The 18,119-nt window shown below is 52.3% G+C and overlaps 1 protein-coding gene across 1 annotated transcript in view; it reads right to left on the minus strand.

Annotated features, from left to right (window-relative positions):
* Positions 1-17,582, minus strand: part of PREX1 (phosphatidylinositol-3,4,5-trisphosphate dependent Rac exchange factor 1) — a 176,917-nt gene extending 159,335 nt beyond the window's left edge. The window contains exon 1 of the mRNA XM_035025355.1: positions 17,278-17,582. Within this exon, the coding sequence (XP_034881246.1) occupies positions 17,278-17,490 (213 nt within the window). The 5' untranslated portion in view covers positions 17,491-17,582. The remainder of the gene's footprint in view (positions 1-17,277) is intronic.
* Positions 17,583-18,119: the final 537 nt, after the last annotated feature.

Raw genomic sequence — 18,119 nt, forward strand, 5'->3', positions numbered from 1 at the left:
GCAGGGACGCGGTCTGCAGAGCCTGCCCAGGGTCAGGGTCTTCCCTCTGCAGGGACGCGCAGGCCGGCCCCGAGCCCACCTCAGCGGTGGCCCCCTCGGGCCGTGACTGGCCTGCCTGTCAGATGGGTGGCCGATGCAGAAACACCAATGTCGTCAGCGCAGCAGACCGGCTAGCATCCGCTGTGCCAGATATCGCTCGACCCCAGATTCTCGACCGCGGCACCCCAGACATTTCGGGTCAGGTCACTGTTGCGGGGGCCGTCCTAGGCCCTGCAGGACGTTTAGCAACAACGCTGGCTTCTACCCACCAGAGGCCAGTGGCACCTGTCTCCCCAGTTATGACGGCCAAGAAGGTCTGCAGACGTTGCCAAACGTCCCCCGCGGGGGCAGGGGGCAAAAATGGCCCTTCTCTGCGAACCGCGGTCCCAGGTACAGTTCGAGGCCAACCAGCACGTCAGCTCCATAGAGGGAAAGATCTGCGTCCCTTTGTCAAATCTGGGGCCCAGGGGTAACTTAAGGGGCCTCAACCACCCCACTACCGTGATTCGCAAAGCACCACAGGAGTATGTCCTTGACCCAATATTACACACAGGTCTGCCACGCAGCGGGTGAAAATCCAGTAATTATCTTTTTCTTTTAATTATTAGTTTATCTTAATTTGAGAAATTTGAGAAATAGTGTGTTAATTATAACTGGTGAAGCAATGCCAAAAAAAAGAAGTACAAAGATAAATAAAATATCTTCTCGGCACCCCTCCTCATTATCAGCCCGAGACCACCAATGTTAATTTTCTGGTGTGTGTCCTACAGAGCCTTTCTCCCCGTACAAGAGAGTCTTGTACTTATTTTTTCTACAAAATTGGGATCACACTCTACATTTGACTCACAACTTAACCTTTCTTGCTTAACAGTACAGCACGTTCAGCCCTTCCTGTCAAGAGGAGATCAAGCTCATTCTTCTCAACAGCTGCCTGATATCCCAACACATGGATAAACAACAATCTTAGTCAGAATTTTCTGTTAATGTGGCTTCCCTGACCCCTTTTTTCTGGCCATTTATAAACAAAACTGAAATATCTTTGTAACTTACATCTCTACATGCTTTTTTTTCTTGGTTTTATAGGGGAGATTCCCAAATGAACCGAATTAAAGGGTACTGTGGGTTTTTTTAATCTATTTATTTCTAAAAACACTGCCAGACTGTTTTTCCCAAAAGACGCCAGTCGTCAACACTCCCCCCAGCATCATATGGAACTGCCCCGTGTCCCAGCGGCCATGCCAACACTGGGTATTATCACTTTGCGTGCGTAAGAGAGAGAGAGCAGTAACGCTACCAAAGGTAAGGTAACGGTGATGGGTTACTCAGTAGAAATGTCCACATAGCTCTCATTCCACAAAATAATACCAATTCAAGAGCATTCTGGACCCAAATGAGGACCAAGGGTTGTCAGGAAGCAGGATGTCCATCTACTGGGCCCTGAGATGCCTTTCTCCCAAGCCCCTCCCCATCCTCACAAGCTGACTCCTGAGCCTGCACTATCCTCACTTCTGAAATGGATTTCACACCCAGACATAACAAAGATGCCTTTGTCACCAGGAAAGAGGGAGCGACTGTTGCCAGAACATTCTGGGTTCTGTTCATTCAAATCTCCGTGTGTGGGGAGGAGGAGAATAGAGTCGGGGGAAAATAGGATGCTTCCCACTCTGGGACTGACCTTAGGGGTAGATGCTTTGGGCAGAGCTGAAGTAGCCCCAAACTCCCCATCCTTCACTCACTGGCTCATTCCACAAATATTTGCTGAGTGCTTATGACGTGCTAGGCGCTCCAGGAAGCACTTTACATTCATCACCTCATATAATTTATCCCCACAGCCTGATAAGAGAGGTAACATCATTAACCTCATTTTACAGATGAGAAAACTGAGGCTCAATCAGCTAAAGCCAGGATCCAACATCACACTACTACTAAATAACACAGGAGCACAAAGAAGAGGCAATTAACTTCTAACCACCCACAGAAAACCTGAGGCCCCAGGTGCCATGTTGTTCTCCCTGGGCTACCATGGCAGCCTCTTCCCTCTGCCTCCACCCTGCCCCTCTACAGTCCATTCTCCACTGGCAGGCAAAGGGGCCCTGGGAAAACTAAGTCAGATTCTGTCCCTCCTCCACTCAAAAGTCCCAAGGAGCCCCACCTCACTCAAAGTGAAATGCAAAATCCTTACAGTGGCCCACAAGGCCCTGCCCAATCTGGCCACCAGGCTCCCTACCCCCACTGCTACCTCCTTGACTCACCTCCAATTCACTCTCCACCTGGCTTACTCTGCTCTGGCCACTCTAGCCTCTTTCCTGAAATATGTTCCTGCCTCAGGGCCTTTGTACTTGCTGTTCCCTGTGCCTGGAATGTTCTTCTCCCAGAGACAGAGGCTAAGTCACTTCCCTAGGATGACAATACCTAGAAGGGGCAGAGCCTGGATTCAAACCCAGGCTGTGTGGCCTCAGAGAAGACAAAACGTATCCAACAGTGGGGATGCCTGGGTGGCTCTGTCATTAAGTGTCTGCCTTCGGCTCAGGTCATGATCTCAGGGTCCTGGGATCGAGCCCCACATCGGGCTTCCTGCTCCACGGGGAGCCTGCTTCTCCCTCTCCCACTCCCCTGCTTGTGTTCCCTCTCTCGCTGTGCCTCTCTCTGTCAAATAAATAAATAAAATCTTTAAAAAAAAAAAAAAGTGTATCCAGCAGGGTCTGCCAGAAGAGAAAAGGATACTGTGTGACTCTGGGCAGGTTGCTGAACCTTTTCAACCTCTGTTTCCTCATGTATAAAATAGGCAACATAGGCAACCTGCCCCATCAGGTTCCTGGGAGGCCACACTGCTTGAGACACGTCCACTGAGCACAACACCTCACACCTATGGACACTGGTATTATTATTAGATTCATGGAAAGAGCCAGAACAGTCATGGAAGACCTCTTAAGGAAGCAGAGTATGAACAGGGCTTTGAAGGTAGGAACTAGAAAAGCCATGAGGCACTACAGGCAGGCCAGGTGACGGCAGGGTTCACTGGGAACTCCCGACTCAGGAGGAGGCAAATGCTTCCAATCTGAGATGGAGACACCGGCAGAGAGGAGGAGAGATGCTCCCACCCGGCACCCTTCCCTTCTTCCTGTCCCAGCACCTGGGGTCTTTCTTCCTGGAGTTAATGCTCCCTTACTGCCATGGGGCACAGGGGGGCCCCTCACCCAGACCTGGCCACTCCAAGTCTCAGTGACTCGGTCAGGGACGGCCACACAACCCAAGGCAGCCAATCAGAGCCCAGTCCAGGACAAAGGACAGACCCTTCCCTGACACCAGCCAAGTAATTCCCATTTGCGCTAAGGCAGTTTGAGCTGGGCCTCCAGTCACTTGCCACCAAGGACTGCTGACGCTGCGCGTCTGCGATTCTCATCAGCAACAGTAGTACTATTATTGTTCTTGTTCTCGCTCTTGTTATTCTCTCAAAACCGAGATGTGGGAGAATGGAGGCCGGGGAGAGGGTGCTGCTGAGCTACACATGGTCAGGAGGATGCGGAGCCTGCCGGGGGTGGTACCAGGGCCCTGCAGTCCAAGAGAAGGCCCTCTCACACCCGTGCCGGAACCCACTGCTTCCTCTCTGGAGTCTGCACCCCAGGGCCTCCCAACGGAGCGCAAGTACAGAACAAGATTCGGGAAGTAGGACAGACGAATGTGGGAATCTCCAGTTCAACAGCTGAGCTTGCAAAAAAGAAGAGGGACTTGCCTGCAGGCCCCAGGAGGTGGAAGCTGGTGGGTAATGGAATCGCCCTCTCTAAGGCAGCCCCTCCTTCCCCTCTACTCACCTCACCGAGCCAGAGGGACCACCCACCCACCTCAAACTCAGCTGCCTACAGCCACCGGCAGGTAAGACAGAGCTGGATGGGTGTCCTTTGTAATGGCAACAAAAGTGGCAACCTCTTCACAATAGAGCACATTTCTGCTTGTTAAACACATTTTTGCTTATTAAACACATCTTTCTTCCAAAGAGAAATCTGCCACCTCCTACTTTTCTTAAAACATAGGACCTTCTTTGGCTTTCGGTTTTCCATCTGATAGAAACAAACGTTAGAAGAAATACTCCATTGTTCTCTTAACTCTGTATTAAAAAACAAAAACAAAAACCTAGCAGGGCAAGCGTAATGATAAATGGCAACTACCATTTGGTTTCTATTTCAGGGACATTAGGGAAGAGTGGGGAGTGTGGCAAAGTGAAGACTTAAGCCCTGTCTGAAGGGAACAGCTGCCGTTCAGCTCCAGCCAAGCCCTGCCTATAGAAATGTGAACTTGGTGTACATAGAGTTTTCTGATTAAAGAACCAGAAATATGGATTTTTGTATGAAATACCTTGATTTTTCAATGTTGGCAACTAGTAAATTTTTCAAACACTGTACAAGCCAGACAAAATCTACTTATGGGCCTGATGCGGCATGAGGACCTCCAGCTGGAAACCCAAGGTTCTGTGGCCCCATGGACATTGAATGAGAATAAGCAGCTCTGTTTTCATCACATCTGTGTCCTCAGCAGTGAGCACAGGACCTGGGACACAGCAGGCCCCCCCAACCCAACACATACACCCCACACTTATAGGGCCCTCATGTCAAAGAGTCTGAGAGTGATGTTTCCCAGGGACGCAGGAATCCTACAGGCACGCGGGAGCCCTCTGACTCATCTGGACATGACTTAAGCCTCCATCTGTCCTCCAAGGTGTCTTAGCTGTTGGACAAAAGCAGAACAATCACAGGACAGGAGCCAGGAAACCTGGGTTCAAATTCCATCTCAGCCACAAGCTCACTTGGTGAGCCTGGGCCAAGTCAGGCTTGGAACAGCTCTGAGTCTCAGTTTCCCCCTCTGGAAAAATGAGACAAATAAGTGCGATGATGTCTTGGTCTCTTCCAGCTCTCACAAGCTGATTCTAGGACTCTAGCTGCCAGTGAGTGACTTCTTTGGGTTAGTAAAAACCAAAAGGCTTGAACCAAGGCTTCTTCAGCCCTCAGTTACTAGATGGATATAAGAACTGGCAGCTTGAACAAAGACAATGCACATGGTCTGCCAGTTTGAAAAACTGGAAACCATGTAAATGCACAATCTAAGATAAATGTTTAAGTAATAATAATAATAGGGGCGCCTGGGTGGCTCAGTCAGTTGAGCATCCAACTCTTGGTTTAGGCTCAGGTCGTGATCTCAGGGTGGTGGGATCGAGCCCCGTGTCAGGTTCTGTGCTCAGCGGGGAGTCTGCTTGGTCTTCTCTCCCTTCTCCCTCTGCCCCTCCCACTCGTGCTCCCTCTCTCTCTCTCAAATAAATAAATAAAATCTTTTTTTAAAAAATAAAATAATTAGGGCGACTGGTTGGCTCAGTCGTTGAGCATCTGCCTTCGGCTCAGGTCATGATCCCAGGGTCCTGGGATCGAGCCCCGCATCGGGCTCCCTGCTCCATGGGAAGCCTGCTTCTCCCTCTTCCATTCCCCCCTGCTTGTGTTCCCTCTCTCGCTCTCTCTCTCTCTGTGTCAAAATAAATAAATAGGGCGCCTGGGTGGCTCAGTTGGTTAAGCGACTGCCTTTGGCTCAGGTCATGATCCTGGAGTCCTGGGATCGAGTCCCGCATCGGGCTCCCTGCTCTGCAGGGAGCCTGCTTCTCCCTCTGACCTTCCCCCGTCTCATGTGCTCTCTGTCTCTCTCATTCTCTCTGTCTCAGATAAATAAATAAAATCTTTAAAACAATAAATAAATAAAAATAAATAAAATAAATAAATAAAATCTTTAAATAAATAAATAAAATAATAAAAATAATAATTGTATTCACAATATTTCACGTTATATCAGTGGAATGACTGGCATTCTAGCTAATACACGTGAAGCACCCCCCATGCGCTGGGCAGTTGCATGAGCTTTACGGATGTTACCTCATCTAACGCCCCCATTGATGGAGAAAGCAGCACTATTTCAGGAGAGAGGACACTGAGGCACACACCGGTGAAGCAGATGGCCCTCGATAACATAGCCACTAAGGAGTCAGGATCCGCCCTGGGCAGTGGGGAGCCCATGTTTCACTACGAAGCCCCCCCATTCCATTACAAAGCCATCAGAGGCTCGGTGATGAAGAAGGCTTGGTGCAAACTTGGGAGGAATCCCCCAGAAGAGGCCAGAGAAGAAAGATACAATATCGTGTGGGCAGTGGGGTTGCTCCCAGGCTAAAACAAAGGCAAAGAACAAGGACAAATTTAACAAAAGGTGACACTGGCTGTCTGGAAGGGTCCTCATTGCCCAAGGTTCTACAATGAGTGTGGTGAGGGCAGAGATGGCCAACACACGGCGGGCGCCCCTGGGAGCCAGCACCATGCCCGGCGAATCCTTTCTCCTCAGCGACCGCACAGCAGGAGCCCCCCAAGGGCCCGCATGTTTGCCTGCGCTGGGCTGCAGTACCCCCAGCATCTACAGCAGGCCCAGATGCCCAGCAGGCGCTCAGTAAAATGTGTGTGAAGATACAACAAGCCTGGCAGGTAGGAACAGCAACTTCCCCAGTTTACAGCTAAGTAAACTGCCTATTTCACAGCTAAGTAAACTGAGGCCCAAGAGTCCGCTGCCCCAGGTCACGGAGCTGGGAAGTGGTGGCCAAGGACAAGCGCTGGCAGAACCGCATCTCAGCAAAGAGCTTCTACTGCCCACACAAGGGGTCAAAATCACACACAAAATCACCAAAGGGACAGGATCTAGGTAGTAGGACTGGACCCTGGAATGGGACGACAGGGGAGGGGAGCTAGGTATAAAGGACACTGTTGGGAAAACAGGTGAAATCTGAATACAGATTGTAGATTGTATAAATTAGTATCAATGTTAAATTTCCTGATTTTGTTCAGTGTACTATGGTTACATTAAAGAGAACATTCGTGTTCTTAAGAGATACATGCTGAATGACTTAGGGGCATCACATCTACAATTATTCTCAAATGGATCAAAGTCATGATAATTGTACTAATGTGTGTGTGTGTGCACGTGTGTGTGCGCACATATGCGTCTATATGGGGTTGGGCGAGGCAGGTGGAAGAGGGGAAGGAGGAGGGGAGGATTAAAAGCAAATGTAGCCAACAGCTAAGGATTGGTGAGTCTGGGTGAAGGGGATACAGGGGGCTCTGTATTCTTGACATGTCAAAATAAAAAGTTACCCAAAAATTAACTTTAAAAACAAATGTATGAAATTGCCCATAAATATGGCATACGAGGGTTCTGTGTCTAGTCCTCTGCACCTATGTAGAAATATATAATACCTATAGCCAGGTATACATGCAAAACATTTTACCATCCTTGGCTCCATGAAAGAATGCTGTGGCTGAATGGACGGGAGGGAATGTGCTTTTGACACACACCCCACCACTTTATTTATTACCTTTGTGATCAAGGGGAAATAAATCTTCAAAACCACCCAGCAACAGTTTGGCCAGCCATCAGCTGGTGGCTGGAACCAGACAGAGCTCCCTCTGCCCTCCCGGTGTGGTAAGGGCAAGAGGCCAAGGACACCAGCCTGTAGCCACTCCCCACACTGGGCTCCGCACGCCCCAAAGTCAAGGCCACTCATTAAGAAAGTAGGAGGAACCAAACTGTGTCTCATTCAGTCCCTTTTCACTCATCTACTCCCTTGCCCAAAGCTGACAAGGGCTGGGTGGTGGGGACTGATCAACAAACACAGCAGACCGGGGCCCTCAGCCCACACCCCACCTGTGGTCATGTTTGAGAGCATGAGACTGTCTTAGTCCCAGGTCCCCAAAAGTCTACACAAAAGTATTTAGCCGTTAGATCAACCAAGACAATTATGTCCTCTTATATAAGAAAACATACACACGTATACTGAGGAAAAGCAAATTTTTTCATTCAACAAGTATTTAATGAGCACCTACTATGTGCCAGGCAATGTTCCTGGTGCCTGACAAAGTGAATGGAACAGAAGAAATGGCCTGTCCTCTCGGAGCTGACACTCGGGTGAGTGAGACAAACAATAAACAGGAGGTTGGTCAGCCATCTAGTGTGTCAGGTGGTAGCAGGGAAGGGGAAGGAGATACGAAGTGGCGAGGTGGGGGTGGAGTACAATTTTGAAAGGGGGAGGGGTGGTCAGCAAAAGACCTCCTCGGGAACAGGCCGGAGTGAGCCACAGGGACAGTGGGAGAAGAGCATCCCAGACAGAACCAGTGAGAAGACCATGAGGCAGGAGAAAGGACATGTGTGGCTCGGGGGGGGGGGAGGGAGTAGGAGCAAAAGGAGATTCTGGAATTAGGTAGCAGTGATAATCGCACAACTTTGCGAAAATACTCAAAACCACTGAATCATGCACTTTGAAAGGGTGAGGTTTATGGTGTGTGAATCATATCTCAATTAAAAAAAAAAAACTGTATGAGAAAGAAGAAGAGAGACTAACAGGAGAGGAGACAGAACCTTCCAGGCCATCCTGAGGACTTCGCTTTTACTCTGAGGGAGGCGGGAGCCACGGGAGGGCTCTAAGCAGGGCAGTGGTGAGAACTGACTCAACCGGACCCCTCTGGCTGTGTATGGAGGGCAGACTGGGGCAGGCCCAGGTGAGAGCAGAGCAGGCAACTGTAATCGTCCTGGCTGCTTCTCGACCGGGTGTCCTTGGGCGAGGCACTTCACTTTCTGTGCCTCAGTCTTCCTCACCTGTGAGGTGGGTTTGAAAACTGCGTTCCCCAACACCACAGGGCAGAGATGAGACCTAATATCACACAGGAAAGTGTTGTTAAGGTGGCTATGAGTCGGGTGGAGGCAAAGGTACCACCAAACAGTTTTTAATCATGCAAATTAGTTTCCTGAACAGAAAACAGGGGGTGCCTTCCTCTCTCACAGGAAGCAGAGACCCATAATAAATCAACAGCCCTCTCACCAGGGGCCACCGGCACAGCCTGTTTACGCCCTGGTCATAAACAGGGACCCAAACTCTTCATCGGTTGTGGTCAGCTCAGACACAGCACTCCCCTGGAGGCTGAGACCCAGAAGGGATGGAAATAGCCCTGGGTCACACAAGAGCCTTCCCAGAGGGTCTGGGGATCTGCCTGGTGAGGGGAAGGTATGGTCCTCCCTCCTGGATGAGTGTCCAGGCCAGAGGCAGGAGGTGGCTGCTGAGATCTTGGGAAGACCCCCGGGCAGTACAATTTTCAAATCATCAATTAGACCATGCCACACCCCTGCTGAAAACTCTCCACTCCACTGAGAATCAAACCCACAGTGCTCACCATGCATGAGTCCCATACCACACCAACGTCATCTCCCCAACTCCGCCATCCTGGCCTCCTACTGTTCCTCAAACAAGCCAAGCATGGTCCTGCCTCAGGGCCTTTGCATATGCTGCCCCCTCTACCCAGAACACACTTTTCTCGACTCTTTCTACAGCTGGCTCCTTCTCAACCCCAGGACTCAGCTCAGATGCCACCTCTTCAGAGAGGCCTTCCCTGACCACCCCATCTCAAGTAGATGCCACCATCCCCATCACCAACACATCCTCATTTTATTTCCTTCTTGGTGCATCCACTCCCCAGCTGAGTAGACTTGAGCAAGTTACTCCATTTCTCTGCGCCTTAGTTGCCCCATCTGCAAAACAGGCACAAGAGTTGTTGCGAGGGCTCAAAGAGATAATCCACACAAAGCATAGTAGGGCCTCGGTGAATATAATCATTACATCTGTCGCCACCTATTCAAGTGATCTCTCTTTGTATTGTCTGAAGATTCCACGAGGGCAGGGGCCTTATCCATCTTGTTCTGGCCACGTGCCAGCACCGAGCCCAGAGTCCATTTATCGAACGAAGAAGTGAATGAGTGAATGAAAGCACCAACCGCCCACAGCCCCCGCTGGCCCTAGCCTCGCTGCTGCTGCTGTGGCTGGGAGCAGCTCCTTACAGGAGCCACCCACCACCTCCCCGCAAGGGGGAAAATACAAGCCCCCAGATCCTGGCGGCTCATGGCCACCTGCTTCCACCAGACTTTGGTGGCCCTAGTCCCGCCAGCCTGAAATAGCCTTGCCTCCCCTGGCCCAGACACAAGGGATCGTCTGTCAGTCCCACCCTGGGGAAGGAACCAGGCGGGTAAACACAGATTGAGTGTCCGACCACAAGACAAAAGAGGAGCAGGCTGAGCCCCTTCTGGTCCTCAAGGAGCCGAGAAAATAAAAATAAACTTGACACAGGGCTAGGAGGCTGGAAGACTTCCGTTCTTCCTCGGGGTTCCTCTCAGATAGCAGGAGAGCGGGCAGCAGGTACCGGGGTAGCCCTGACCTTGGCTCAGCGCTGGGCTCTGCAGGCACTTCCCACGGATGACTGCACTTGGTCCTTGCGGCAATCCCCTAAGGGCTCCGATCATCTCCATTTGCAGACGATCATCTCCATTTGCAGACGGGGAGACCAGGACTCAGGGAAGCAAAAGGACTGCCCAAGGTCACATGGGGGCAGGGCTGGGATTCGACCCCAGGCCGTTTGGCTTCTAAAATCCATGCTCCTAACCATGAACCCGAGACAGAAGGCTGGATGAAAAGAGCGACCCTATCATGCCACTCAGGTAAGCACATACACACTCAGACACAGCGATTCCATATGTCTCTGCATATGCATATAAATGCCCTGAAATGGACTGAAAGCAGAGCCGGTGGTGAAAGGAGGTTATAGCCCACTGGTTCGCAGCCAGGGGTTATTCGGTCCCCTGGGGGACATGTGGCAATATCTGGAGACATTTTTTGACTGTGCCAACTGAGGGAGCAGGGCGCTACATGTATCTAGCGGGTAGAGGCCAGGCCTGCTGTTAAACATCCTACAATGCACAGGACAGCCCCCCACAATGGAGAGTGGTCCCGCCCCAATATTTCAGCAGTGCCAAGGGCTGAAGTATGGAGGGATTAGCCCCCGACCGGCAGCTAGGGCTGAAATGCCCCCTGTGGAACCTCTTTAAGAGGGACCTTTGAGCCAGGCTAAAACACAAATCCTGGGAACTCTTCTCCCAGAACTCTCAGGATGGAACCCTGACCAGCCTTAGGACCACCACCCTTGACCAGAGCTCACCTCCCTCTGGGGGCCACAACTTCTGCAGGGGGGTCCCTCTAGGGTCTCACCTGCAAAACAAGGAGTTTCAGACACCCCTCTCCTCCCCCCCACCCCCCCCCACCCCCCACCAGACCACTTGCTCTCAAGTTCTATGTCTCCAAAACTCTGGGGCAAGGACCAGCTGGGGCCCCGCCCTGTACCTGAGGAACAAGGCACACTGGTTTGAGGGCCAGCCCACCCCGATTACCCACCTCCTGCCAGGATTCCAGCCAGAGAGCTGGAGAAGAGAAATCACAAGCATCTGAGAGGTTAAGTTCTTCTACAGGCAGCCATGCCCAGTTTCAGAGACACCTCTTGCAAAAGCTGGGGGGGGGGGGGGGGGGGGGGGGGCACGCTGTGAAGCAAAGAGGATGTGGGTTTTTTGATCTGAGGGAGTGGCCCAAGCTCAACAGGTCTTCTGCTCGGTGGCCTGATAAAGGGGGGACAACCTCTATGAAAGGGGTGCCCTGAAGCCTCCAAAAGCCAGGGACATCAACTCCATGCATCTATTTTTTAAGTGACAGATAAATGGTTATGAGGGAAAACACTCAATAATAGTGAATGGGCGTCCGGGATGCTCATTTGAAGAACACGCTCATTCAAATGCACGGGATGTAGCATCTCTGTTGGGTCATCCTTCTCCACAGGACAAGAGCCACATCTGCCCTGTTGACAGCTGCATTTTCCTGGCCTAGAACGCTGCCCAGACCATACAGCAGGTGCTCCCAAACTACCTGCACACTAAGAAAAGCAGTCTAATTTCTTTTTGGATTTCCCTGTGGGTAGCTCTGTTTGCCCTGCACAAAAGATGCCCCCCCAACTCCTGCTGACCCTGAGGTTTCTATCATCAAAAGATTTTCCCTGACTTCCTAATGGTGTTCTGTCCAATACAAAGTGGCCTGGCATCCTGAAGCTCCGATAATTTGGACCTTTGGGCTTAATTCTTGTCCACACGGGCAGCCGGAGGTCTCACAAAGGCAGTTAATTTTGGTCATGAACGCAGCATCATCTTGGGGAGTTCAGGAAAGCAGTCAAGAACGTGGGTTATGCAGCCAGACTACCTAGGTTTGAATCCCAGCTCTGTCAGGCTGTGTGACCTTGCAAAACTGACTTGGCCTCTCTGTGCCTTGGTTTCATTTGTAAAATGGGAAGCACAATACCTAGCACTTCAGAGTTGATACACAGAGAATGCTTTATACAGGGCTTGCAAACATTCAGTACTTCATAAGTGTTAGCAAATTATTATTATTGCTGTTACATTAAGCTAGTAATCATGCTGAAATAGAATTCTTTCTGTCAGAGTTTTGTAACATATATGTTCACATACGTATGCATAATTTTATATGAAAACAGTATTATAAATGAGATTTCTGAGTAGATTTTTCCCTTTATTATCTTCCTGCTTGCCTGTCTCCACAAGATACACGTCCTTGTATCCTTTTCCCTAAACACCTACAATGTCCTACATACGACATGTGTATGTTATGATTATCGTTTATTTTCCCAAAGCAAAATTGTGTTATATACACTTCTCAGCTCCTACCTTTTGCAACACGCTGTTGTGAAAATCCCTGAAGTCACTGAGTAGGTCACTCTGTTTCAGTGACTACAGAATTTAAAATGTGACCCCCACCCCACCTCCTGGCATTTCTCTCTAGTGTGAGACTAGCAGCAAAAAAATCTTTAAAAAAAAAAAAAACACTGACAACACAAAACCACAGTTTCTTGTTTTGGAAAGCAGAGCTCCAATGAGAAGAGAAGCTCTGGTCTCCTACCCCCAAAAAAGCAGAACCAGAAAGCATTCTGGGAGCTTTCTGCCGACACCCTCTGAGCCTCAGGGACCCTCGTCCAGCCGATCGAGCAGACCCTCTGGGTGCCTGGGAGTGACAGAGGTCTCTGCCCCCAGCCAAGGGGAGCCCTTTGGGGGCCTGCTGACCAACCCTTACCCAGGGGTCTCTCTACCATCCACTCAGGCTCCTGTCTTCCCACCCCTGCCCGGCTAGCACACCAATCGTAGGATGCGTTGGCACCTGCCCCTGAGGTCTCCCCACTTGCACGCAGGGACCCCAAACCAATCCAACCAAGAGGCAGGTGGGCCCAAGATTCAATCAGCCTCCTCTTTAAATGGGGGGGCAGACTGTGAACCCCAAACAGACAACCTCCTCTGACCCCCACTGCTGCACATCCCCAAAAAAGCCACCATAGCATACCGAGCACCAGCTATGTGCCTGGCACAGTGCTAACAGCTTCAAGGTCAGGTTCATTCAAGCGTCACAACACCCCTATGACACAGGTGCTATACTGTTCCCATTGTACAGATGGGGAAACTGAGGCACTGAGCAGGCTAGTGACCTTCCCAGGGCCACACGCAGTCAATGTGGAGGAAAGCCAGGATGTAAACACCAGCAGCCTGGCTCCAGAGCACCCCATTCAACCCTCACGTCATGGACAGACACTGAGCACGGAGGAGGAAGCTGGCAGCCTGCCACTTCCATTCTTCTAGAGCTCTGCCCATTCTGCAGAAGACAGAACAGGAGCCACAGAGGGGAAGTAACCAGAGGACGTGCAGGCAGAGGGTCAGGGTCACAAAGACCTCAGTTCTGCCACCTTAAGAAATCATGGGCCAAGCCCTCTATAAGCCAGAGACAGTCTGCGAGGTGCCCAGGGCCATGAGCTCTGGGGTGGGCAGCCTGCGACCAGACCCTGGTGCTGCTGTCTACGTGGCCCAGGGCAGCCCACTTAAACTGTCTTTGCCACAACTTCCTCATGTGTCAGGGGGGTAATGACAACACTCCCCTCACGGGGTAGTAGAAAGATCAAATAAATGGGTACATGTGAAGGGCCCAGAACTGTCAATAATGAATCAGTGTCAGCTCCTACACGGTAATGACTAGAATTGTTATTATCATTGTTAACACTGCCCAAGAGAACACACAGGGAACACCCAACACAGCCGGGGCTTCTCAACGTTGAAATCCAAGGTTCTGAGTCCAAACCTAGGGCACTTTCCCCCACAATCTCTGTGGTATCCCCCAAGAAAGATCTAGCATCTCTACAAGAGGGCTGTCCTTGCCTTCCCGTGCCTCTTACATAAACATACACAAAACATGGCACCAAAGTCATCAGTCCCCCTTAGAGATGGGGAGGGGTGTAAACCAGTTCCTGAAGGTAGTGGGGAAAGACGGGGAGATTCTGGAGGAACCACAGAGCCCCAGAATCGGAACAAACAAACAAACAAAAAAACCACTGGTTCCGGAGTTTAGACAGTCAAAAGGAAATTCACTCAGGGTCCCTGTCCTCCTTTCAGTGCTGACTCAGACCTCACTTCCTCCAGGCAGCCCTCCCTGACTTCTCCTGCTCACCGGAAGCTGGAATCCTTTAACCCAGTGTTATTTCATCATCATATAATAGAAAAATTAATGATGATAACTCATATTTATATACCATACTACCTGCGAGGCACTGTTCTAAGTGCTTTATATATATTTATATAACTGACTTATCCTCTTGAAAACCCTGTAAGATAAGATCTATTATCATCTCCTATTTCACAGATGAGGAAAGTGAGGCTCAGAAAGGTTAAGCCACTTGCCTAAGGTCATACAGCCCAAGGACTCAAACCCAAGCAGTCTAGCTCCAGAGCCTTGGATTTGAATTTCTGTAAGCATCCACTTCGCCACCATCAACTAGATTGTCCCCTCCTTGAGGGCAGGAACCGGGAGCTGGCCCTTCTGCATGTCCCACATTTCTCCGTCATTTCTACTGACAACGGGACCTTAAAACTAGGGGACACAGGAAGGCTAGGGCAGCCCTTCAAGACCTGCCTCTGCCTCATGGAATTAAAAGCGGGGAGGGATTACCAAGCATTCTTCCCTTACCAAGGATAAAGGCTCGGAGGAGAGGGTGGGAAGACAGAAGAGAACAACCTGCAGGCTGCCAACCTCACTGCGTGGAAAGCCTTGGTAATTAGCAGTTCCTGAAGCTAAGCCCTGGGTTTTCAAAACTGAAAGGCCTTGGGGTTGTTTAGGGGGCATTTCTGATGGAACAAAACAAGAGAGGCCTCCTGTGGCTCAAGAACAAGGTATGGCTGGTCAGGTTACACAATCAGTCCGTTTCCGGCACCAGCCTGGGGACACCCGAAAGGACAAGGCAGAAAAGCAGCCTGGATTCTCCTCCCCTGGGTTTACAGGTGGAGAAACTGAGGCCAGGGCAGGGAGCATGACTCGTCCAAGAATCAGCTCGTCTCAGAACAGACAGGTCAATCCTAACGAAAATTGATGAACTCAATAATGTGGAAGTACGGAAATCTGTTGGTTTTTTCCTGTTTCTTTAATAGTAAGAATGGTTGATTCCAATCAATTTCCATTATTCCAGCAATCTCAGACTCTACAAGTGGACAATTTGAAACCACAGTTGACTCAAACACAGCCTGTTATCTGTTCTGAAACGCACCACACCATCTAGGCAAGGGTGTGGGAGGAAGAGGTATATTTTCTTACCCATTAATACAAAAATTGGTTTGTCTTTCCTCTTCCCCTTCCAGACTGAGGAGCAAGGAGTGGTTCAGAAGGAGAAGTAAGGAGTTCCCGAGCATTTGACATTGCTCAGAGATATCAGAGCTGTCTACATCTTTATATCAGAAACTGCCAGCTTCCTTTTTATTTTTTTAACTACGAGAGAGGGAGAGATGGGAAAGAAATGCCAACCGTGCCTTATTCTCACAGGCTTTTCTAGAAGGGTCCTTTAGCCAAATGGTTTTCAATGCCACCGCACAACTCCCCAACCCCCCCCCAAAGCCCCCCCACACACACACCTCTTTTCACAGAGAGAAGGGCTCTCTCCTCCCTGAGTTGGAACTAGGACCTCACACAGCCTCAGCTGTACCTCCAAGCCAATGGGGACCCCAGAGGATGCCAGAGGGCTCCCTCTTCCCCCCAGAGACTGGGAGCTGCACAGCCAGGCTCTGGGGTCTCTGGAGGAACAACCACCACCCCCACCAGCTCTTCCTGAACCAGGATTAAAAGACTTCCTAGAGCCGAGAAGAGAGTAAATGAGGTCCCAGCAGGAGGCATGGAGATTAAAGCCCTCAGAGTCTCCTAACTTCCAGCGAGGCTTGGCCCCAGGCCCACCCCCTCCGCCCCCTGGCCACTTTTCTCACTTCCTAGGAGAGTAGGGAAGTGGCCCCTTCCTCCCTCTCACAGGGGGAATTAAAAAAAAAAAAAAGGGGGGGGGGGGGCGGAGAAAGAAGAAAAGAAAAAGAAACGCACCACACAGTTTGGAGCACTGGCTAGGACTGCCCTGGGTCAAAACCCAGTATCCCCAATTAACCAGCTGTGTCATTCTGGGCAAGTTACTCAACCTCGCTGGAGCTAAACTCTCCCATCCAAAAAATGGGGTAAATACTTGTGGCCTACTTCATGGGCCACTCGGAAGGCTAAACCTCCTAATGACACATGCAAGTGCCTGCCAGCCTGCCACATCGTAAGCGCTCAACTGTTGAGAGTCTGACGCGGTGGTTTTGCCACTTAGAGATGGGGGTGGGACCTGGACTGCCGAGTCGTGAGTTCGAAATCCACTCTCCCCAAGCTCCAGCAAAAGCGTGTGCAGTGGGGAAAGGGGTCCTATCCTGAGGTTTTGTGCGTTTGTGGGATCTCCATCCCTCTCCCAAGCTCTGGGTTGAATCCTCCTCTCGGAGGGGCGCTGGGCTCTAGGATGTCTAGGATCTGTCCCAGATGAGTAGTCGGTGGTGCACTAGGTGGCGAAGAAATCGCCGGGGGGAAAAAAACGCAGGAGCGAAAGCTCCCGGCGCCTGGGTCCCAGAGCCCCTACCTCGCGGATGTAACTAATTTTAAAACTATTTGAAAGGCGGGAGGGGAAAAGAAAAAGACAAAAGGGCAGCGTGCAGGGGGAAACGGAGTGCGGGAGACCCCGAGTCCGGGCTTGGACCGCTGGCCGGCCAAGGAGGCGACAGCCCAGCTCTGGAGGAGCCCAGATCTCCCCCACTTCTCTGTGCGCCCGCCAAGGCGCCCCTGAGGCGACTCCCACGACCCCCAGGGACATCTGCCACAGGTTGTGGGGACCGCCCCGCGCTGGAGGCCCCTGCGCTCCAAAGCAGGGCTGGCGACCGGGACAGAGGCTGTCCCCGCGCGTCCCGGGCGACACTCACCGATTGCAAGAAGCGCAAGGTGCCCACGTAGTCCCTCTCGGTGCCCAAGATCTCGTTGAGGACGCAGAGGCGGAGGCGCAGCTGGCGTTCGGAATCCCGGGCGACCGCGCACGGGCCAGAGCTGGGCGCAGCGGCGCCAGGGGCCCGGGGGTCCGGGTGGGCACCGTCCCCAGCCCCGTCGCCGCTGGGATCGCTGCCGCCGGGTCCCTCCATTCTAGCGCGGCCGCGCGGCGCCGGCTCCTTCCCCCGCGCGAAGGTCGCGCCGAACGGCGACTCAGGCGTCCAGGCGCCCCATCCCGGACGGGGCGCGCCGGCGGGCCGGGCTCAGCGGCGGGCCCGGCGCCTGGCGCGGCGGGCGGGCGGGACTGGGGGCGGGCGGCCCGGGCCGGGGGCGGAGGCACCGCGCGGAGGCTGGACGAGGGGCGGGAGGGGGCCGGCCCTCGGGGCTCCCAGACGGCGGGCCCCGCCGCCGCCCCCGCCCCCGCCGCCAAGGGAGCGTCTGCCAAGTGCCACGCCGCTCTCGGGCCGCAGAGGCGCTCCGCGGGCGCACCGGGCCCCTTGGAGACGCGCCGCGGTGCTCGGCGGCTACGTCGGAAGCTGAGAGCGGCCGGAGCCGGGGCGCTCGGGCGGGAACCCTCCGGCAGGGGCGCCGCGGAGGCCAGGGACCCCGAGGCGGCGCGTGCGCCGCCGCCCGCGCGCCAACTCCGCGCCCGGACGCGTGGCCCCCTCCCCCGCCGCGGGCTACGCCACTCCCACCCGCCACACGCGACACCCGCCGCGCGCAGGCACACGCACGCAGGTCCGGCCGCCGCGGTCGCCGGCTGCCGCCGCTCGGGCTGAGC

Source organism: Mirounga leonina, unplaced genomic scaffold (genome assembly GCF_011800145.1).
Source record: "Mirounga leonina isolate KUSES-001 unplaced genomic scaffold, KU_Mleo_1.0 Mir_195, whole genome shotgun sequence".
NCBI lineage: Eukaryota > Metazoa > Chordata > Mammalia > Carnivora > Phocidae > Mirounga > Mirounga leonina.